The sequence below is a fragment of the Nothobranchius furzeri genome, chromosome 9 (assembly GCF_043380555.1).
Source record: "Nothobranchius furzeri strain GRZ-AD chromosome 9, NfurGRZ-RIMD1, whole genome shotgun sequence".
In the NCBI taxonomy this organism is placed as follows: Eukaryota; Metazoa; Chordata; class Actinopteri; order Cyprinodontiformes; family Nothobranchiidae; genus Nothobranchius; species Nothobranchius furzeri.
In genome coordinates this window covers 43641350-43665169 of record NC_091749.1, presented here as the reverse complement: position 1 = coordinate 43665169, position 23820 = coordinate 43641350, and the positions used below count along the sequence as shown (strand labels likewise).

At 40.0% G+C, this 23820-nt stretch overlaps 1 protein-coding gene across 2 annotated transcripts in view; it reads right to left on the bottom strand.

Annotated features, from left to right (window-relative positions):
- Positions 1-204: 204 nt before the first annotated feature.
- map2k5 (mitogen-activated protein kinase kinase 5) overlaps positions 205-23820 on the bottom strand; it is an 83470-nt gene continuing 59854 nt past the window's right edge. For both annotated transcript variants that reach the window (XM_054732311.2, XM_054732312.2), the window contains 3 exons: positions 23418-23479; positions 22415-22460; positions 205-442 (listed from right to left, as the gene is read on the bottom strand). In XM_054732311.2, the coding sequence (XP_054588286.1) occupies positions 341-442; positions 22415-22460; positions 23418-23479 (210 nt within the window). In that variant the 3' untranslated portion in view covers positions 205-340. The remainder of the gene's footprint in view (positions 443-22414; positions 22461-23417; positions 23480-23820) is intronic.

Sequence of the window (23820 nt, the reverse complement as noted above, 5' to 3'; positions counted from 1 at the left end):
TCACAGGAGGAAACCTTGACATTCACCTGACGGCTGTCATCTGTATAGCACAACCGTGGCAGCCCTCATCTGTCCCGTGTGGACTTGTTTATTGTTTTTGATGCATTGAGTCAGAATCTTTCTGCCTCATCAGGCGGGGAAGCATCTGCTGCAGGAGATGCTCTTCGTTTGGGCTCTACAGAGACTCCAAGTCCCGTCACAGAAGTGTTACATAAAGATTCTCACTGAAATATCAAACAACTGGACCGGTTTTCACTGGAGCATTAGGATGTCCTTGACCCCAAAGTGTTTCATCGGTGTCCACGGTTTGGAGTCGGACGACAGGAGGGAACCAGATGCATCACTGAACCTGCGGAGCTCTTCTCTCCTCCAGACAGCGACACACCCACATCGATACCACCTCCGCATTCCCATCGTTATACTGGACTATAAAAGAATGATCCTGCAAAATGAAATAAAAAGCACATGAAGTCCCCAGAAGAAGCTACAATGATGTTCTGCTGAGCTGTGGTGGCCTCATGGAGGGGGCCATCGTCTAACACATTGCTGCTAACCACTAAAACATTCTCCCTCTCCTGATAATAACTTTTTGGTTTCCTTGACATTGGACGTGTTACTGCTAGTTTACCCATTTAATTAGAGATCCACTAGGATAAATACAATAAAGTTTATCTCACCAAATAGAATATTTACTAAGACATCACAATAGAACTGTAGACACATTATTGTGTGTGTGTGTGTGTGCTCTGTCTTCTCGATCCCCAGTGAGTCGTGGAGGATGGCTGCTTATACTGAGCCAGGATTCTCTGGAGGTTTCTTCCTGTTAAAAGGGAGTTTTCCTCTCCACTGTCGCTCTATGCTTGCTTAGTATGAGGATTGCTGTATAGTCACTGACACTAGTCAGTGACTTGATGCAATTCGCTGGGTTCCTTATATAGGACACATTATTTCTGATTGGCTTAATGAACCGTGAATTGGAATGTTTATTATGTGAAGTGCCTTGAGACAACTTGTCGTGATTTGGCGCTATATAAATAAACTTGAATTGAAATTGAATTGAAGTAAGTGATTTCTACTCAAAATAACAACTCACAATTAAGAAATGCCTCCTTCAAGGTGGAATCGGAGCAGAAAACACAAAAGTCAAAGGCGAAATATAAGTTAAAAAACACTGATAACTAAACATTACGAAAAGCATCATTGGATTTATTTAAGATAGGTGTACAATGTAATAAATATCTGCACGTCAATCATCTTTTATAACCGTTATTTAGTAAAATAACTTTAAATAGTTTTTAAAGTAATGAGCTTTCTCCTAAAATTGGATAACTCAAATGGCCTTTAAATTGTTTTCACTTCCACCACATCATTATTTTTTATTATCAGACAGATTGAAGCCACAAACGTTATTACAGCTGTGTGTAAGGTGTAGAAGCTGTCATCACTAGTTTATTCTAACGCACGAGTCACAAAGTGCCGAAGAAATGTGAACAGGAACATCGTTAAACCTGCTAAATATTAATGTCAGGCCTCTTAAATGAACATCTTGGTTTAATGACCAGCATGAGTCATAACAGGACATAAACAGGAATAAAAAATACGTCAGTAATTCTGGAAATTTATATGTTGAAAAGAGAGCAAATAATCTTGTTTTTATTATAAGTGCGAATAAATCTAAACTTATACGACCCATCTGGTGACTGACAGCTCATAAAGTTTGTTAAATAGTGGCAACGTTGACTCGCTGCAGGATGAAAACGGGGATGTCACATGTAATATCTCACTCCCAGTCTCCGGCTTCCTCTGAACAATTTTTTAGACCAGAAACAAGGTCATGGAGGTCACACAGGGGTCAAGGATGCAAGGTGAGGAGGCTCTAAATGAGACAAATCAACTGAAGATAAGCAGGATTTTTTTTCTGAGGCATCTAGGTGCCCAATTAGCTGAGCATGACTTCAGACGGGCTGTTTAAATTAATTAGTCAACACTGATTTGGACTATAACGGTTACTAACAACAAGGGATCACCTCCTTTGTACACAGTTCAGACAGAAATAAGGAAATCAATCTGGTTCTGGTCCGGCCTGATGGGGCAGATCTACAGATGCTTGTTTGTAAATAACCAACGTCCCTGGTCTCTAGAGGACTGATATGAACATCTGTCACTGATTCATGTTTTTTCTTTTTCCACACATCTGTTAATGTCAGTGATACTGATACAACAAAGTAAATGCAGTTTTTATTCTGAAAAGTGATTTTTTCTGATATTTACAACCCAACAGGACACACAGGAGCTGCCGCACCAACGGGGTTTCAGCTATTTCTGCATGGCTGCAGCAAGACTCCCTCTGAGATTTGAGCCTAAAACAAGCAATCAAGGTATAAAGTAGGTGTGAGGGAAATGTGCTTAGAAGGATAAATACAAGGTTGTTCAGCTCACCTGGTCAATATTACTTCTGGTTATACCGCAATTAATAAAAAAAATGTAGAAATTAGCAGGATGCTTGTCTGAGGATGCTTAACCTCTGGGTGAAAAAGCATTAATATCTGAAATTCTTAAGTGTAATCACAAGACCATCCATTCATTGTTGCCTGAATAAAATAACAAATTCCAGCAGGGACACCTGGGTCAGCTGCCAGATTAGGTTTGTGGTTTTTACTTGAGGTCATTTAGTTATTCATTTAGTTTAAAAGAAAAATTCTCTATTTGTTTTCCAGTTGAAACAGGAAGCTATAATTACCAGCTGCTGGTTTCTGTTAAACAAGGATTCATTCCTAACAGATAACACTGTGTTATAATTATACATATTAAAGACCAAGTTCCCTGATAAAACGGTTTTACTTATTTTTTAAACATAAGTCACTTGAATGAAACATGCAGGCTAAACATGAAAGACGTCTTCTACACCTATTTCCTGCATTATGGGCTCGACACACGGGAGGCGAAAAACGACCGCGATCAGCGCAATTTGTCGCCGTCGCTTTTATTACCCGACACACGGGAGGCAACCCGCGGCAGCAGCCAGCGGCAAAGCCGTCTACGCGTTCTGTTCCATGGCGAAATTGAAACTTCCGTTGTTTTGCTTGGCTGTGTCAGGTTGGAGGGAATTAAGTTTATTTAAGCGGTTCAGAGATAATAAAGCAGTAGATATGATGTTTCACAAGGTGCTGCTAGAGTTATGTGAAATGTTACTTCTGATTTTACTATATAAAACATAATAATAATCAACTTCTCCTCCATGTTTGCTCGGAGATGTACGGAGCATCCTGTCCGCTCATTGGTCAGTGAATGAAACCTCCGTTGATTGGTCCTCGTCCGAGCGACAGCGATGAAAAGTTGAAAATGTTTCAACTTTCTGGGATCGCGTCGCTGCGTCGCCTGTGCACGACACGTGCACGAGCGCAAAATTTCACATGCACGTTTTTCACGTTTCGCTTGTAGGAGGGAGACCCGCGATTATCGCTTTGTTGCGCATGTCTCATTGAAAATGAATGGAGGAGAGGCGATGTCTCCTCCCGTGTGATGAGCCCATTAGCCGAGAAAATAGACGAGGAAACGCTCTGATTAGAAAAGCCTGTGAAAATTGCACGTCGCATTTATGGACTCACCCATCTTGGTTCGCAATGGGGAAGGCTGTTAATGGTTTAGCATCCAGGAGAGAGCAGAGCGTGCCTCGGCTATTAGAGGCTAACCATTACCATTAGCAACTCCACAACACAGCAGAACTCCTCCAGGCTGGCGTTATTTGTGGAGATGAAACATCAGTGTTGCAAACAGAGTCAGTGGTAGTCATGTTGCTGTTAGACAATCAGAGGAGAGATGTCCAAAAATCAGAGAATAAGACTCCAAATCCTGTCATCTTCTGCTGATGTCCACTCTGGCTAACATCTACTTCCATAAACAAAAGCGCCAAAGCTTTATTCCTACAGAGATCGACTCACAAGGTATTCATTTTTAATAGAGACCACTGCACATGTATCGAAAGACGAGTGAACTTGGTTTTTAACTGGAATAATCCACGACTACTTCAAACACGTACCAGTTTTAGATTCACCCTTTTAACTTTTCTTGATTTACAGGAAAAAACTGAGAGTAGAGATCGATTGATTTGGGTTTTTCTGACTGTAGACACTGTTACAGATATGTAGCGGTCAGTCAGCAGATGGCTGGTATGTGCTGGGGATATTTTGGCCAATATCTAGAGGCTTTCAGCCCTAACTGCATGTTTAAATGTCACAAAGAAGCAGTGGAGGCATAACATTTCTGGACCCAAGTCAGTTTTTGAACTCTGACTTTAACATACGTTTGAATCTTAAGTTTGTGCACTGCTCAGTGTTAAAATCAAACATTTAATAAAAGGTCCTCAAACAAACCAAATAAACTGATCAATAATTAACTATTAAAAAAGTAAATAAAAAGAAATGTAAGTAGAAAACACATAATTCATTCAGAGGGTGTTTTTCGGGAACATAAAATTTGTCCGTGGTTGCGCCCGACTTTAAATCGGCTCAACAAAGGGATATCGACCAATGCCGATTTAAGAAAAACTAATAATTACCAATCTATGCCTAACTGGAAATGGTCTCGTTTTCAATACTTTATCATGAGAGAACCCAAGTCAGAAGCAAACAAACACTGGGAAAATAATACCAATGTCTGATATTCTTAGAAGAACAGGGACTCTTTTCCAACTGCAGTTACTGAGTTTAGAGCTATTCTTGTCAGCAGGAGTGGTTAAACACCCCTCAGCAACAAACAGGTTTAGATAACAGACGACTCACAACAACGTAGGACACATTGGTGCTGATGTTCCAGTTCTGTCCTCCCGAGAGCCTCATGGTCTACTTATGATCAGTGTAGAAAATCCAGTTAAAAACATAAAACCACATCAGGAGTAAATACAGTGGAAATGTTTCTCATTTTTGGTAGAGAAGTAGTCATTTGTGGTTATTTCTGACATTGAGTGTGATCACTTATTTTCTTTTTAAGAAAATGTTCTGACTTGCTGTGGTTATGAGAAAGCCGTACCAACCCCATCAATCCTCTTGCCCTTCTAACGGGCAGCTGGGGTTAACACAGTCTGAGGTTAATTACTGTCATATCAGTGTAAGTGTCCCTACGAGCTGGGCACCTATTTCATCAATCATTCTTCTGTCTCTGTAGCAAAGGACTGATGCAAAAATGTGATGGGTTTTAAGGGCTGGTAGTGAATTTGAGCTCAAACCAGGAGGAGATTGACCAGAAGAATGTGATGCTTCGTGTGGTGGTCAAGGATTGTGAGGTGATGGAAGTCAGAGGTTTGACCTACAGCTTCTCCAGATGATCTCTGATGCACCCATGTGATCATCTGAGATAAGAACCTAAACCAGTAACTTACTGAATTGTGACCACTGGGAACCAGTTAGACACACAAAATTAACACACTAGTGAAAAGTTTTATGTATGACCAAGTCACGTAGGAAATTTGATGTAGCTGTGAACTAATTCTGACAATCGTCTTAAATGACCTCAACTACAGGTGGAACTCAAATGATTAAAATATGGTGCAAAAGTTCATTTATGTCGGCAATTCACCTTAAAAGGGTAAACTATGAGATAGACTCATTACAAAAGGCTTTGTTATAACTGTGATGATTCTGGTTTACAGCTTATGAAAACCCTCAATTCTAAATCTCAACTAGAATATTGTGAAAAGGTTCAATATTCTAGGCTCAGTGGCACACTCTTAAAAGCTAATGAATCCAAAACACATGCAAAGGGTTCCTGAGCCTTTAGATGGTCTCTCAGTCTAACCCATATTTCACACTGGAAGCATCAGTGATACCTTTTACTTGTGAGCTTCAATGCAGTCCAGTACACACCAGGAGAGTCGTGAATCTGAAAAGTCTTCCTCGCTGTGCTCCTCGCTGGACTCATGATCGCAAAATCCCTCCAGACATCAAAGATCACGGTTTGTTTATGCCATAGACATGAAAACGTAGACGCCTCATTGGGTGCTGGAGAGTAACAGCATCGCCGTCATTTTGGATGGGTCTTGTCACTCTCCAAAGTCAATGCGAAGTGAGCCTGATTATGAGCAGCCATGGTTACAACAACCGGCATGCTATTGAAAACAAATCATATGGGAATACCATTGTCTTTGCCTGCCGCTTCTAGGACGCGTCTGAAAAATGCAGCGTTGCGGCTGGTCTGAAACACCCCATTGACTATAATGGATTCTGTTTGATGCTTCCAGTGTGAAATATGGGTTAGAAGAATTCCTGAAATAAATGGACTTTTGCACCAAATTTGATTTTTTTCAATTTCACCTGTACATCTCAACCTGTCTGCAAATGAATGGATTGGCCACTTTCTCACTTATTAACTAAATTGAGGAAATGGGACTCAGTAATGATGACTGGCCCTTACTCTCCCTAGTAAAGGTGTCATAAGCAGACTAAGAACCAAACCTAAGACCCATTTCTGTTTATATTATTTACTATTTTCTAATGAGAATGTGCTGAATGTTTCATCCTGGCTGATGGTTCAGAAACTCAAACCCATGAAACCAAAAAAGCAGCTTTGAACTTAAATGTTCTTTGCATTCCTTGTTAGCTTCTTTAGTTTATCCCAGGTCTGTTGAAATAAATAAAAACATCCATTATGACATGAAAACACCCACTCCATCTTTGTGTCTCCCACAGTCACACATGATCACATAATAATTAAATTACCAGCAACCTAAATGAAGTGTGAAACCTTTAATAAGAGAGTTTTGGATCCACAGTGAATAACTACTCTTTGGTTTAGGTCATTGAAGGTGTTTGACTTTCTGCTGTAGAGATGTATAGACAGAGCTGAGATGGGAAAAGGGCTCATTTAAAAGTTACATTAATCACCGTCTTGGCATATCAAACTGGGATAATCACCTGCAACCGCTCTGCTCAAATAGCAATGACCTAAACCCAAGGGAAATTCTACCTAACACTTTAATTGTTTGAAGCCTTTGAAGGGTCTGTTTAATCCAAGATTAATTTATGCGATTTTAAATAACTCTATGTATGATTAATACGCTGAGATGAAATTAAAAGGAGTTTGAGGCAATTATAACAAGGAACTGGCCATCACCTCATTAGAACTGAGCTGGAGAAAACACAAGTGTGTGAGTGGGAGAGGGAGAGAGAGGGAGAGGGAGAGAGAGGGAGAGAGAAGGGTGAAAAGGTAGAATAACTAGGTCTTTACAGATTTGCATGCTAATCATTGGATCCCACTGGAAACCTCCTGGAACTGGAAACTGCACAAGTTAATCCACAGTTGACCCATGTAGGTGACCAGCAAATGTACCACAACTTCTTAGAGTAGAATAATCTACTAAATGAAAGTCAAAAAAGTTCTCTCTCTCAAGTGCACATTTGGAAGCAGCTCGTAAGTGTTACAGAGGAAAAAAAAAGAGGATGCAGATATACAAAAACACAGACCAAACAAGGACTTTAGGAGTGTCAGTATGCTGCAAGGTTGGCTGGAAACTGGGCTGTACAGCAGTGCCAACTGACGGTTGCGAGACTGCTGAACACAGGTGCCATCGGTTCCTCCGACCACCACTAGAAGGGTAGACACGTAGACCTAATCAATTCTGGAGTGTTCTGTAAACCTATGCCATGCTCCAGTGCAACATCAACTGGTCTACTGTTGGCCAGAACATTTTTGTGTCTTGCCAATCACAGAGTTAGGTGGGCTTTGCACTAGAACTATTATAGGGTGTGATTTAAGATGCTTCTACATAGATACAGGGCTCTGCAGGGCAGTGCTCCACCATATCTGGTTGCATTATTACATAAGCGTGATCCCTCTCGGGCACCTTGCTCTGCTGGACGAGAGTTACAGGAGGTCCTACACGTTAATAAGCGGAGATCAAGGAGGGACCGGGCCTTCCCAGTAATGACACCAGCCCTTTGGAACAAGCTCCCTCTAACGGTAAAGCAGGCTTCATCTCTTCAGGTGTTTAAGTCTTACTTGAAAACCCATGTTAACTTGTTAGCTCTCCCCCAACATGATCGTTGATACTGGCTTATTGGGTTTGATTTGAGACAGTTTGAAAGACCACCATAGATTCTGCCCCATGACTGTGTTGTTTCAATGAGTTGTGGCCAGACTACATTTTTACATATATAGTCTAGCTTGTCAGGCTAGAAAAGTTGTTGAGTCAGTCTACAACTCAACAAAAACCTCAACTAAAGCTGCAAATCATAAAAAAAACTCCCCTCCCTAAATGTTCTTATATTATAAAATATATAAAACCAGTTTATGTGTCATTTTCTCTTCAGTTATCAGATCTAATGACAAGGGCTAAAGAACCACCACACTATAGCTCAAGTACGTGTCAATGGGGTTTACATCAAAGAGCTCTCAGGGGTAAAATGTGAAAACATCTGGACAGGAAGGTGCTGACAGAAAAGGTTATGGTGGAGATGACACCAGCAGTAGCGGTTTAAGGCACGGGCATACCGGGCGGCTGCCCAGGGCGGCATTTTTTTATGACACAAAGCGGGCGCACAATTGCTGAGTAAAAAAAAAAAAAAAAAAGAAAAGAAAAAAGAAACCTGCGCCGCAACATAGTTTTCTATCCGTCAGATATCACTGCGTCTGGATTGGAACCAGCACGTTGGTGCCCCCTGCAGCTGCAGGCGCTCCTGCTCACTGAGAGGGTTCAGGCGAGTGCATCGATGAGTGCCGTGTGTTAAGAAGAGAATAGGGAGGGGCGCGGGGGGTACTCACCTCTGGGTCTCTCCCAAATGAAACAGACGGGGGGTGGGGGGGGGGGTCTGAATCAACTGTATGAGATGGCTGAAGTCAATCACACCTTGATGTTCTTCCATATAACGCACATTTAATTCATATTATTATAAATACTGGCTTATAATTCCTTCATGTTTTTCTGAATTGTGTGAAATGGCCCAAAAAAAGAGAGGAAAAACAAAACAATTTTGTGGCCACCCACCAAGGTCAATTGGTTTAGTCTTGACTACTGGTTGTTGTCGTTGACGATTGGAAACCGGTTTATTGAGTCGAGTGCCAAACGAGATGGACAGAAAAAGGCCAAAACCATCAGGTGCCCAATTCATGAAAGGAAGAAAAGAAGAGGAGAAACGGGCTAAAGATAAAGGTAGTACGTTCTCATCCTAGGATGCATGTTTTAAATTTTTTAACCGGTTAACTGGGTATTTTAACGGTTAAATTTGGTCAAATAATTGCTAACAGAGCAAATAGGGCTGAAAGTTTAAAATAAAGGGTTCGAATAAATTCCTTGAATCCTTTTTTAATGATTCAAGCACGAGGATTTGTTAAATGCGCACTGCAGCCTGCGGCCTGCCTCCTGAACAACAACAAAAACACAGTGATCATGATTCATGTTCACATAATAAATAAACTCTACAAGCAGAAAAACAGTCCCAGTCCTCACTAACTAGCCTGTTGTTAGCATTTCCAGTACTACTGAACTTGTTAATGAAATGCATTACTGGTCTACTGATCATAGTGTAACTGTGGATATATTTAGATATGTTATTTTGACTAGGCTGCGATGGACTGGCACCCTGTACAGGGTGTACCCCACCTGATTGCCCATTGACTGCTGGAGATAGGCACCAGTCCCGCTGCAACCCTACATGGACAAGCGGGTTCAGACAATGGATGGATGGATGGATTTGGACAAGGATGATGAGTGATATTAATACCACCTAAAAGGTCACTGAAATATAGGTGAATTTTGTTCTATAAAATATTAATTAACTATAAATATCAGATGGGAAAGAGGAAACTGGACAACACCCATTGCTTTAATACATATTGTTTAGGCTTTTATAAGAAGAGTCTGACATCGCAGCCTTATCGTTTTGTAAAGAATGAGTCGTTTACATCTTATTTATGAACGATAAAATGTGAGATTCCATAGAAATATGAAATCTCAATCTGATGGATCTTTGACTATTTTAACCCGAAGATCGGAACTTTTTATTGCAGGGATTAAGTGACACTTCGTATTAACTCCAAGGAAAGAGAGAGAGTCAGGTTTAAAATAGTTAAGAAATTTATTTCTACACAATTTAAACAAGACTAATTTTAACACTGTCTACTGATGGACTAACGTGGAGTGAGACGTGATGAATGATGGTGTGTGTGTGGAATGTTATTATCAGAACCAGCAGATCCGGAGAAGCAGTTAGTTCTGAGTGGGAGTGAATGTTTCACTCTAAACTTTAGTAGGAGATTTATAACACACATGAAACGCCATTTGTCGGTCTACGTACCCAGGGGAAACCTCTGTTCAGATCCAGAATGCAGAGGTCCTCGTGGACCCTCTTTGGTACCGAAGCCGGTAGAAAAGCTGCGGTGCTGACCAAACTAGTCTTGGAATGCTTCCAGGTCACGACAGGTTATCACTGGCGTCTCAGAGACCCTGAAGGGGTTGTGAGGTTCAGCTTTTATTCTGAAGGAACCGTCGTGGTCAGGTGTCACTTGAAACAGATGTTATCCAGCTTGTTGAGGTTCTTTATGGCTGAAGAGGAATCCAGATGGCCTGACGGAGACTTCTCTAGAACGCTTTGAACTAAAGACAAGGTGGCGTGGGATCGTTTTCATAATTGTCAAATTTTGGTTTACTGGCGAATCAGAATTTGACATGCAAAAGAGGGTTTATACAAACACCACAGATAACCACGTCTAGCCAGAATGCGAAGGTTCTGATTGGGTCAGACAAAAGGAAATGTGTCGTGTGACTTTTAACATTACGTATCTTTAGTGAACTGCACCAATCCAGCAACTGCTGCATTTTAATAACTAAAGGTGAATACACCAATATTTGCTCAAGAATAATTTTTGTTTTAAACTCAGTGACACACTTTGCAGGGGGGATTTGGCATTTAATTTTTCTTGGCATCTGGAAAAACATCTCCTTTTGCCCCCCTTTATTTGACAAGAGATGTCTCGCCCGGGGAGTAATTCCATGTAGAACCACCACTGGACACCAGTGATTTGGCACAATTCTTCCATGAGGTGCATGATACAAAACATGCATGTGAAAATCCTTTTTGCACATGTATCGGTGTAAACAGTCGGATACTCTCCTCGGACATTAAAACTGCTTCCAAGGTTTACAAGAACTCATAACTACAACTGCTGATACATACGCATGCAGCACCGAAGAAGACATGGAAGGCCTAAATAAATGTTAAATAATTTGTACAAAAAAGTTGAAGTGCTGTATTTGTGGTGAATAGCTCAAAGAAAAAAGGAAAAGATGTCAACTTGATGTTAACTCACATTTGTCATCATAAAAGCCAGTCTTTCCAATGTTTATGTCAGTTAAAAGATTAAGTATCATTTCCCATTGACTTGGTTAGGTACAATAAAATCAGTATTGTTTAACACAAAACATGATGACACTCAGCTATCTATAGATTTCTGTGTAAGTTATCCCTGGGTTCAGGGAGAGAGACAAGAGTGGGGTCTTTAGAAAAACCAAGGGGCTCATCTGGTGTCTCTGGGTTTGAAAGGGGCTATGAAATTTAAGTGTGTGTATGTGTGTGTGTGTGTGTGTGTGCCCGCGCAGATGTAAACATGCACACCAATGAATAGGCAAGCAGAATAGAAGGGCTGCATTGACAAGGGCGCTAAAAGGCTGGGTGAAGGCTGCTGGCTGAGGAACAAGGGACCAGGAAAGAAATGGGAGGGGAGAAAAATAAAATCAAGTCTAAAAGCTCTACAGCTCTAAAGGTGGATTTATATAGTTTTTATTCAGTCTTGGTCAAATATAGTAAGTAATGCTGCATTAAGTTCAACAAAGAAAATCATGCAAACCATCTAAAGATTTTATGTGTGCAAAATAATTGCTTTAAATTAAGTAACGAAAAACTAAGAAGGGTGGGAAGACTGAGAGAGCTGGCTCAGAACATCAGAAAGAACTGATCATGACCAGATACCCGCAGCACTAATTTTGGGACCAGGCCAATAGAAATGATCCTTAGCTAATCTGTGTCATTAGCTTATGACAGGATAGGCTACAATAAAAGATGCATTAGAGAAGGAAGGGTGCAGGGTACTCACGTTCCTATTTGATGTCATGTGACTAAGACAAAACTATGTCTATACTGACTGTCCCTAATGTTTTAATCAACCAATATACTAAAGCTACATGTTTTTTTTTTGTTGAAAATTACTTATTATGGAACAGAGGTTAATTGACTGATAGAGAAGCATAGCTGTAGAACTAAAGGATGTTCTATAAGCTACTAAAAGCAAACAGATGCAAAAACTTAGTGATTTAAAACCATCAGCTATAGCATACTATAGGGAGCCTAAGTCACCCCCATCTACTTCTGGACCATGGGTCCCCAGAAGAACAAAAAATGAATGCAAGTTAATGGGGTTATAGAAGCCATTTTCTAATCCCATTTGTTATGTACCATGGAATTCACAAAACGATGTCCGTGAATTTTAAAGACACATTTTGATACCAAGAAAGCATTTATTTTCAAACGGAGTGAAAAGTTATTTTAGGTTTTGTGTGAAAATACTGTAAGTCCAGGACTACAAATGTGCATCACGAAAGTGACGTCATTGAACCGGACACGGAGAAAAACAGAGGGAAAGTTGCTATAAGTTTAGCAAACTTAAAATCCTTCCTTCAGAGGAAAAATCACCATAAATCTGGCCATTTGGTAATTAGCAGCTATGCTAGGGGAGAAGAGAGTCTGTAATGACGTCATATATACGTACCAATGTAGTCATGCTAATTACAAACTTTTACAAGCCGATAAATCTCAAAGTCCTAACAATGTTTCTTTTGATCCGGGCTGCCTAGGGGGCCTGGGGTAACAATTATGTTCTCGTGTTAAAATGAACAAAACAACATTTATTTACATAAATATAACACAAAATACAAATTATCAAAAAAAGAGACAGCAGCAGCAATTCAAAACTAACGACGACTAAACTCTCTCGTTAACCAAACCAAGTCCTAAAAACCATTACAACCTGACTGGCGTGGTCAAAACACCCACCATTAGTTTTCATTTAAATTGAAGTACAACATATGTGTGATCCAGGACGTAGGGCAAAGCAGATGATAAAATAGCGTTTTTAGCCCTGTTGACTTGCATTCCTTTTTTCGTTCGTCTAGAGACCCAAGAGTTGACCAGAAAGGGAGACTTAGGCTCCCTATTGAACTGACTGTGTTCAGGTCTATTTATGAGAAAAATACATACAAAGAAACCTAATTAAAATTCTAATCAGAAGATTGGCTATAGTTTTCAGATTTAATCTTTTATCTTCATTAGACTTTTTAGGTGCATGCGGGCAAGGCTCATTCACACTTTACAGGCCAGTATTTCTTTGACTATAAAACGAATACAGATTTAAAACTATATTCCTCAACTTTGACCCCCTATATAATGAAATGTCTGAAGTATAATTGAGTTAGAACAAGTTTAGACTTTTATTTTTTTTTTAATGAAATAAAATTAGTTGTATGGCCTCCAGAAGTGAATTAAAAAGCAAACAATAAAAAGAACATTTTCAGGAATCTCTTTAATGACCTTTAGAGCTCATTCGTTCTCTTTGGTTAATGTACCTGGCCTCTATTCACATTTTAATGTTTGAAAATGTTCACAAACCTAAAGAAGTGCTTTTGTTCATGGTTAGCTTCACCTTGGCACCAGGATAAACCAAACCGTAGAATATATAGCATTAAAAAGCATCAAGTGTCATTATAGCTTTGGGTACCAAACAAAGAATGCCCTTTAAAGAACAATTAACAGGAAACAATGTCAATGACAATAATGTCAATAAGAGCTACACACCAGCTGAAACCTGATGAGAAGCTATAGCAGCTAGGTGAGTGAATATGGTTATAAAACAACATTATTTGCTCTGTGTCTCCACTATTGTGTGGTTTTCCACATTACTCTTCGTAGATAAAAAGTGGGAGCAAATGGTGTCTCTTTCTGTACAACACAGAGGAGAAAGGGAAAGCGGTGACTAGGTGCATTAACATACAGATAGAATAGGAAAAGAGTTTTAATGTACTCAGGAGGCTGGGGGAATGGAGATGTAAAATGAGAGGAGGGGTGGACAGGGGTGATGAAAAAGAGGAGAGAGAAAGACAATCAGCAGGCTGGTGACACAAAGGCAGGTATCCATGACCTTATATCTCAGTTCATCATGCAGAAAAAGAAATGAAAGGCCTACAGGAGGAAAAAAAGATGAGTAAAGGGAAGACAAGCTGGCAGAGGGAGAGGGGGAATCAAAATGAAAAATTTTGTAAAACTGTTCATGGATTGGTATAAAATAAGTTTGTCACAGTGAAAACATGGAGGAAAAAGAAACTATGACTAGAAGAGAGATGGAAATGTCAGCAACAAAGCTACAACTACCCAGCCTGAAGCTTCTGAAAACTGGAACGGAGGAAAAATAGGGCCGAACAATAATGGGGTTGCAAAGGAAAATTCTGTCTGATTCAGACCTACAAAGTTTCAGAGCCTGGTGGTAGAAGAAATGATTCTACATGTTGATATAAAATCACCAAAGTTCAGAGTGCCAGAGTAGTCTTCAAAACTATTTCTGACAAATATACAAGGCAAGGTCTGAATGAAGTATATTGACCCGTTTGAATGAGAACGCCTCTTTCGCCATGATGGAGTTCAAAAGAATTATATTTGTATGCATTAAACTCATGTAAATACAGTTAAACAATCTAGTTTGTCGCCTTACATCACTTTTGTTTTGTCAGATCACAGTAAAACAGTAACAGCTTATTGAGCTGTTGGCTGCACCAAAAGACAAGGGCGTAAACCCAACTTGTATCTTTATTGTAAACTTTTGATGGAGACAAGATGGGGATGGACAGCAGCTGTCAATCAAAAAGCTCAAAGTATTCGCAGATTTACAGCAAACACTTTTATAGTGTAAGAATAACGTTCATTAACAAGACAGGAACGGACTTTCACAGATCTGAAATGACAAATGTGGGGTATTTATTAGGGATAAGCGAGTACGCCACAATCTGTTTAACCATCTGAATGATCTGTATCTGTACTCGGGCGGGGTAGTGTCTAAACCGGAAATGGGTGTGGTTTGACTGGAAGTGGGTTGGGCTTAACTCAGTACATTAATTTAAGTCTGATATGGATTGATCAGAAGTTGCTATATGTTTTGTTTATTTGAAAACTATTTACAGAGCAGCCTCAGAAATGAGACTGAATGTTTTTGATCACAATAGTAAAATAACTATTACAGAACAAGTTTTTCAATAAACTCAGAATATGAATATTTAAGTGCATGAATGAATACAAATGAACTCATGCAGTAGGAAATATGAACTACTAGAACAAGACACAACTTTTTTTAATTTTGATTTTATGATCAAGCAGATTTTTTTAAAAACGTTGCTGGCATTTTTTCCCCCACACAAACTTAAACAATGTTGATTAAGGTGTGTGTGTGTGTGTGTGTGTGTGAGGGAGATAGAGGTTGTTTTACTGACTATAAAGTCCTGTGCTGTATTTCAGATCTTCATTTAGTTTAATGAAGACAGAGTGAAGAAGGGGGTAAAAAACACAAAACAAAAACAAAAAATAAACGATCGGAGCAGAGGCAGTGACTGACGTGATGCATGCTGTTTTGAGCTCTGTCTTATTATTATATAATTATTATATAAGACAAACCGAAAAAGAGACGAGCTGAGGAAAACCTAGAGATTCCTGAAGCAACGTCCTGATATGAGTATCAGGCTCAACCATAGTATTTATATTTATATTATCTAATTAGTACTGAAAATCTTAGGTTTCACTAAGGTGGATGTGCATTTGTCCACTATAGTGAATTGCTTGATACTAATCATATTGTTCCATTGTAGGACTATATGTGTGAAAATGACGTTAATTATTTAGCATGATGAGCTTCGTCATTGTGAGACATCTTGACCCCCTGGTGTGACAGTAGGAGCTAGTCCTGGTGACCCAGCCCAAAAACTGGTAGGAATTCAGACTTTTGTAGGCTTTTCAATCAGCTCCAGTGTAAAGTGAAAGCTGTTGATTACATAATGTTACAAACGGTGCTGGGTAAATTCTGGCAAAGTCTGCAACTTGATCAAATCAGTGAACAACAGCAGTAGCTCAGGAGGTTGAGCAGGTTTTTCAGTAATTGAAAGGTTGCAGGTTTGATCCCAGCTCCAGACAGATAATTCTGCTGCTGTGTCATTGGGCAACCCACCTTGCCTGCTGGTGGTGGTGGTTGGAGGGACTGATGGCACCTGTGTTCGGCAGCCTCACATCTCCCCAAGGCAGCTGTGGCTACATTGTAGCTCATCACTATTAGTGAATGTGAATGTGTGTATGTGTGCAAAAGGATGAATGATTCACTGTAGTGTAAAGGGCTTTGGAGTCCTCTGACTCAGAACGGCGTTATACAAGTTCTGGTTACCATGAGAAGTGCCTTGAGACGACTCGTCGTGATTTGGCACTATATAAATAAACTTGAATTGAACTGAATTGGTCATTTATCATTCATCACTGCAGCAGGGAGAAGGTAAGGGTCAACTTATAAGCTAAGGGGCCATATCATGCAAAATCCCCCTTTTGGAGCTTTTTATCATGTGATATTATTTCCTCATGAAAAAAAAAAACCTGACCTGCTTTGGCTGTGCATTCATGCATTTTCTAGTTTTAGCTGCAAATTTTGAGCTTTACTTAGAAAATCCTGTAAAGCGTCAATGGAAACGAATCTCGTCATCAGGCTCTGCTCCTCTCTCAGAAGCTAGTCTCCGGTCTGAAACCGGTCTTTTCTGGCCAGCTTAGGATATGTGACTTAGGCGACTGGACCTTAACCACTGGATTACCATAGCCAATTCAGATACTGACTCGCCCAAGACACTGTTGTAGGTACATTTTGTTGGGCGGAGTTTCACTGAAGCAAAACATTTAATTTCCGGGCATAAATTGAGGCTGATGAAAATAACTTGCATTTGTGCCCTCGCAGTATTTTATCATATACTGTGCCTACCACTGCTCTCAATGGTTTAAAATAGAATGAGGAACCTCTAACTTTGTAGACACCACATTCTATGAGCTGCACTTAGCTGAGTTACTTCTTCTGATAAGTGAACTGGGCTCAAGTACAGGCCGGGCTGAACTGGCAAAACAAAAACAAAAAAATAAAAACCCATCTCAGTCATCACTTTTGCCCTCTGTTCAATCCTCCTTAACTTACCGTTGATGTCCACCATGGCAGCCCCATGTGATCAGTTCATGTAGGTGCAAAGGGTCAATAACTACACCAACTCTCTAAACAATTTACCATTACTGGTTGAAGGATGTAACTACACCTTTCAACAATTAGTTACTCAAACAACTGGCAGCAAAACAGAGAAAAAAAAAGACTGGTGTTCACAAAGGATTTCTAGGCTTCCTCATGGAGCTGTGCTGCACACGCACACGCACACACACACGCACACACGCACACACACACGCACACACACACACACACACACACACACACACACACACACACACACACACACACACACACACACACACACACTCAATAAGCGCACGCTGCACAAACTCCGGCGTTGCACTGCGCCGCGCCGTCGGACTGAAGGCAGAAATGAGCGCTGCCTCCTCCGTGATAAAAAACTTTTGAGAGGTTTTATAACAACATTTTTCATTCAAGGTCAAATTAAGATATTAGCTTCTATTTTGGGATGACGTATGAAATTCGAGTCCGCTCCAGCCAGTGACTCCTCATGAACCTGACCACAACTCCTGTTACTGCAGCATTTGTTATTCCAGTCCGCGCGGCAGCGGATCGCAGACTCAGCCACACCATAAAACAGCAATAAGTCAGTCTGAGGCGAAAGTGAACCTCATGGCTATAGATTTTCCCCTATAGACATTTGATTACGCACAAGTAGGTGACCAGTTCAGGTTTACGCAGAGCAGAAGGAAGGAGAGCGCTCTGGCCACAGGTTAAACGTTCCTACTTTAAGAAAACCGTTAAATTGCATTGTTTATGTGCTACCTGGGCACTCTACATATTTATTTAAAATTAAATCAAAGGAAATTGTAATGGTATTGAATGTTTATTAATTAATATTTAAAAAATGAAAGTGATGGGGAAAAAGGTTGATCATATTTTTTAACCCCGTCTGTCGAGTGACTGTTAAGCTTGACGTCTGAGATATATATATATATAATTAAACTTATATGGCGCTTTTCTAGACACCCAAAGAAGCTTTCACACACTCTCTCATTCACACACTGCTAGTGATGGTAAGCTACTTGTAGCCACAGCCGCCCTGGGGAGGTCTGACAGAGGCGAGGCTGCCATTTGGCGCCGTCGGCCCCTCTGACCACCACTAACACAGGCAAGTTGGGTGAAGTGTCTTGCCCAAGGACACAACAGCAGGATACCCCTGGCGGGAGCTGGAATCGAACCCATGACCCTCCGATCATGAGGCAACCCGCTCTACCACCTGAGCTACTGCTGCCCCAATATTGAGCTGTTGTGTATATATATATATATATATATATATATATATATATAGCCATGCCCTGATGTGGGGGCTGGGGGGTACGTCGACATGGTCGGGACATAGAAGGGGGTGCACGGCTAAATAAGTTTGGGAACCGCTGCACTATTCCATCTATCTACAGGACAATATATCGCTACTGCTCAACATAGAGGAATATGTAAGGCAATTTAATGAACAAGCATATAGCTCAGTTCATACCTGGATTTTAGAAGGTACAGGAAGTACGACCACTGAGTCACAAAATGGTCAAAACTAAATTTAGAAAGCCTGGAAGGCAAAATGGCTCCTCACAATAGCTGAAGGGTACTTGGAAAATTAATACCCAACAGTTTTTCTTAATGAAAACATAGTCAGCAGAGATTAAATACATATGTCCGAGTGCAGTGAGTTGACCTGTATGGTTTGGTGCATTAAATCTTTAACAAATAGATAGCAATAGAAAAAGAGCTATCTAAAAGATGTCACACGTGTGACTAAAGAAGAATGTTTATAACGGTTCATAAAAGCTTCAGCTGAAATCTGAGTTCAACCCCCCCCCCACAGTGTAAGACTGTGAACATAAAATCTGTTAGCAGCTCTACATTTACACCCTCCAGCACTCTGTCCTCACAACTTTAACCTTCACCCCTCGTGTCTCCGTGGACACAAATGTTGCTGTGAGTGGTCCTAACAGTATCCTGACTGTGTAGCAACTCTTAAAAGCCCGTTTGTGTAAACGTCTGGTCGTGTGTGCTAATGCTAGAAGTGAGAAAATTGTCAAGCCCACACTGGGATGGCGGCTTGTGGCTTAGAGCTAGCAGAGCTGTCAGACAGGGCAGAGAGAGCCTGATGAAGTCATTTCTGATTTATAAAAAACTATCTCAGCACAACCTTTAGCTCTTGAGTTGCATTTGTCATTTTAATTGTTGATTTATCTGTACTCAACATCCTGTTGGTATGATGCCATCCATCCATCTTTGGCTGCTTATCCGGGGTCGGGTCGCGGGGCAGCTGCCTAAGCTTTAAACATTTTACATAATTTTATGTAACAAATGTTACCAGTGTTACATAATAAGGTATTTAGCTTCTGAATTATACATTAAAGCTGACTACCTGCTCTTTTGTCTTTTCAGGCTGCCGTTTCATGTGCCAAGTAGACAGTGGTATAAAACACTTCTCTTTCACTTCTCTCACTGTGTTTCTGCAGTCAGTATTTCTCCTATAAATCTAACTTGAAGAAAAATAGGCAGTCACAGTAAAGAGGGGCAAAGAGAGCCACTGATGAAAATGATCTCGCTTGGAATCTCCTCAAATGAAAGTAGGAGATTCCAAAGTCCCCTAAAAGAACATGATTTGGTCTGATGAGGCTAAACATAACCTTAGTGGTATTAATCTACAAGAGATATTTGACAAACACTGAACTTAACCACAAGCACACTATCCTCATTGTGAAGCCTGGCAGTGGCAGCATCATGGTTCTGTGCAGAAGGCCCTAGAAGGCTTATAATGGTAGAGGTTAATACATCACCAAACCCTCGTGGATAACTGGAATCCGGCTTTAGAAGAACTATGACTTGGGAACAAGTTTATTTTCAACAAACGCACAAAAAAATGTAAGACAAGGATATTGAAGTGGAGAGGCAAAGTCAAAGCCCAGATCAGAGATTAATAAGGAATTATGTGGCTGGAATAAAAAAAAAAGAGCTGTTCAGGTCTGATCCCTGAGCCACCTGGTACATCAGCATCTATACAATTGTTCAGATGGGTAATCAACATAGGTTTGAAAATGTTTTCACTTTTACAGTAAGGAACATTTCTTCCCAATATGCCAAATAATTTTGACCATGATTTCATTTATAAAAGAAATAAAAGGAGAAAAATGCCAGAGAAGCAAATCCTTTCATAGGCTTTTTATGATAAATTAACTTTTCAGACTACTTCAAGATGTTCCAAGTGGTCAATTTTTCACCCTCTAATTGACCACAACATAACCTTTCATTTGCAGACATAAACTCACCATCTGTCTGGCCTCCAAATCCAGACAGTTCTGTTCAGTTCTTGTTTCTATACAATAAGACGAAACATCTTTCCTCAAGGCCTGAGGCAGGAGCCTGATGGTTGCTTTCTCACTCTGAATGAAGTCAAACACCTGGGATTTCCTACATGACTTTAAAACTTATAAGTTACAATAGTCATGTGTTGAATGAACATGTTGTTTAAATCAAATGTTTGAATAATCTGTGCTTTAATCACTGATGCTTTAAAAGGAATATTCTTCCAATGATCCAGTTCAGATCTTATCTACACCAGATCAGTATGTGTTTGATCTAACAAATTAATCAATATCTACACTCATACACATTATAATACGATACTTATTAATGTTAAAATTCACTTCACATAAGCGTTTTAAAACATTCTTATTCACAAAGTGTTAACCACCTTTGTATCTGAAGAAGGCGTGGCTTCTGAGAAATGTTTTGATAAAACCCTCAAACGTGTCAAATCCTGATTTGCCAAATTTATCAATATTGCGGTTTCATAAAACAGGAATTACTTCCCAATTAATTCAGTTTCTAGCTGACTCCCGATTCGGCCATATCGGGGAAGAAGCTTTTTTGAAACCCTCTTCTCCTTTGACCTCAAGTCAAAGCCTATCTGCCACGCTGCGGATGATATCAGACAAACGGCTCTTCTAAGAGCCAAACAACCAGACTCGGACGCAAGCAAGCATTCCAGCTTCCTGTTGTGACCTGGAGATATCTCAGGACTAGACGGGTCGTATCAGATCTAATCTACAGGTTCCTGGTGTCTATCCCGACCTCGTGACCCCCTGAACTGGGATCTCCACAAAAGAGTATCGTAGGCTCAACAGATTGCGTCAGATGATTTTTATAAACAAATCTCTAGCTCACCAAACAAAAAGCCAAATTAGTTTTACTACCCAGCCTATACAAATACTCTCAGATACTTAGAAGGTTTGCTAAAACATCTACTTTCCATTACAACATTCCACCCATCACATTAAATCACTTCACACCATTACATTACACATCATTACTCATACCTGTCATGTATAATCATTAGCTTAGGAAAAATAAATACATTTATTTTTATAAACTATATACCTGACTCTGTCTGAATTAATACGAAGTGTGTTTATGGTCCCTGAACAAGTGAAAGTAACTAGAATCTTCTGATTAAACAGTCAAAGATCAATCAGGTTGATATTTCACATTCATATGGAATCGTCACATCTTATTGGTCATATTAATATATATGTAACCAATCATCATCTTCGCTATAAAAGCTGAAGTGAAAGACACTGAAATGTTAAGCTTACCTTATTTTTCCTAATGCATGCTCGATACCTGGCCCACAGACACTATCATAACTTAGATATATTTTTAATCATTTCCATTTTCCAACTGGTCAATCGTACAAGGTTATGAAACTTGATTTTGCAAACCCAAATGATTCGAGTCTTGTATGACTAGGCGTGGCTCATTAAGCTTGCCTCCAAAGCGGTGAATTGAACGAATTACTCCTAAAGAGGGTCTTAGTCCTACCTCAAGGTTTCCAGGTGACCTCTATCACATCTTTTATTGGTAGCAAAAAGTTCATTACTGTTGTTTCCACGCAGCAATACCGACTTGGACGGTCCTTGACCCCAAACACCTCAATCAGTGTGGCAAATACAACTGCATATTCCAAAAGCTAGAGATAATAAAATTATGTTTAATTGAAAGTCTTATTGGAATGCATGAATGTGAACACCATCTGTACACATTGATTTAAAAAAATAAATATATATAGACATATTTTGTGATCCTTAGAAAGCTGTTTAATGGGAGGCTTAGCTTAACTCACCAGGAGGTTATTAGGTGCAGGTCTCTCCTTGGGGCTCTTCCTCATGCTGCAACAAAAAATAATACAAGCAGATTGTATCCAGCTATTATTCATCGGGTTTCTAAGAGCGCAAAAGGTGGTTTTGTTCCTTCATGCATACTTTTCATTTATAAATTACACTGAAGGAGTTTTGACATAAAATCCTTCATGCCACAGGATCTGGGGGAAAAAGACTGAATACTCATACAACACAGTTAATTTGTTACAGATAATTAGAGAATTCATGTGTGTGTCCTCCATGTTGTGTGTACATGTGGTCCGTCAGAGTGACCCACGCTGGGGACTGTGTGCAGCTAGTCGTGAAACAGGTTTATGCACCACAATGAAAGGGCAGTGAACTTCTAAGAATAGTCAGACAGTAAAGTACCAGCCCTGCACCAAAGCAGGACAGAGCGCTTGTGCTCACTCAGTCCTGGGAGATAGGTGTCCTGTTTGAGTAAATACAGCAGCCACGGGGGACAAACAACAGCTGGCATGGCCGGCTGCTGAGTGCTGAACACACATGCACAGACGCGCACACAAACACACACACACACACCTACATTACATGCATGTGGTTTGGGATTGCATGTAAATGTTTGCTTTACTGTAAAGGCTACAAGTGTCTAATGAATAAGAGGCAAACCCAGAGCAAACACTGTATTTGTTCTCATGCATTAGAGGGAAAAAAGCAGAAACTCTGCATATCATAGCTAAAAGCAGATTCAGCCACAATGCATTAGCATGCACTAGCACATGCACTATATTCCCATTGTGCAGCATTATATGTTTTACTCATTCAGGATAATTAAGCTCTTATATGACAAATACAGTTTATGGTCCTTGTAATCACTCAGTACAGCCAGAAAGGTTTTGTTGAGGCCAAACACATAAAGATTACCCAAACAAAGATTAGCATCACAATCAAAACTTACTGGTCTTTCTGAAAACAACCCATTTAAACCAGTAAGAGGAGTTCACTCACCACTGAGTGATGAAGTGAACAAACTTCTCGCTGAACTGTCCAACAGGAAGCACCGGAGGATCCTGTGAAAAGAGACAAACCAGGCAAAATGGAAAACTGACCATGAACTACATTGAAATTTTAAACAGTTTAATAACAGGATACAGTTTTTTAACCTTAAACCTGAATTCTGTTTATGATCTTTCCGCAGATTTTCATCTGAATCAGGCATAAATTAATGATTGCTAGGAAAAACATGTAGAAAAAATTACGTTGAACATCTATAATGTTCAGGCCAAAGTGAGAGGGTTTCAGATTTGATTTTCCAGTTCCTGGCAATCATTCATTTACGAGAATACAGTTAGTAAAGACGGCTCTCCCTTGCCCTGCCTCCCACATGCCTCCATCTAAAAAACTAGGTTAT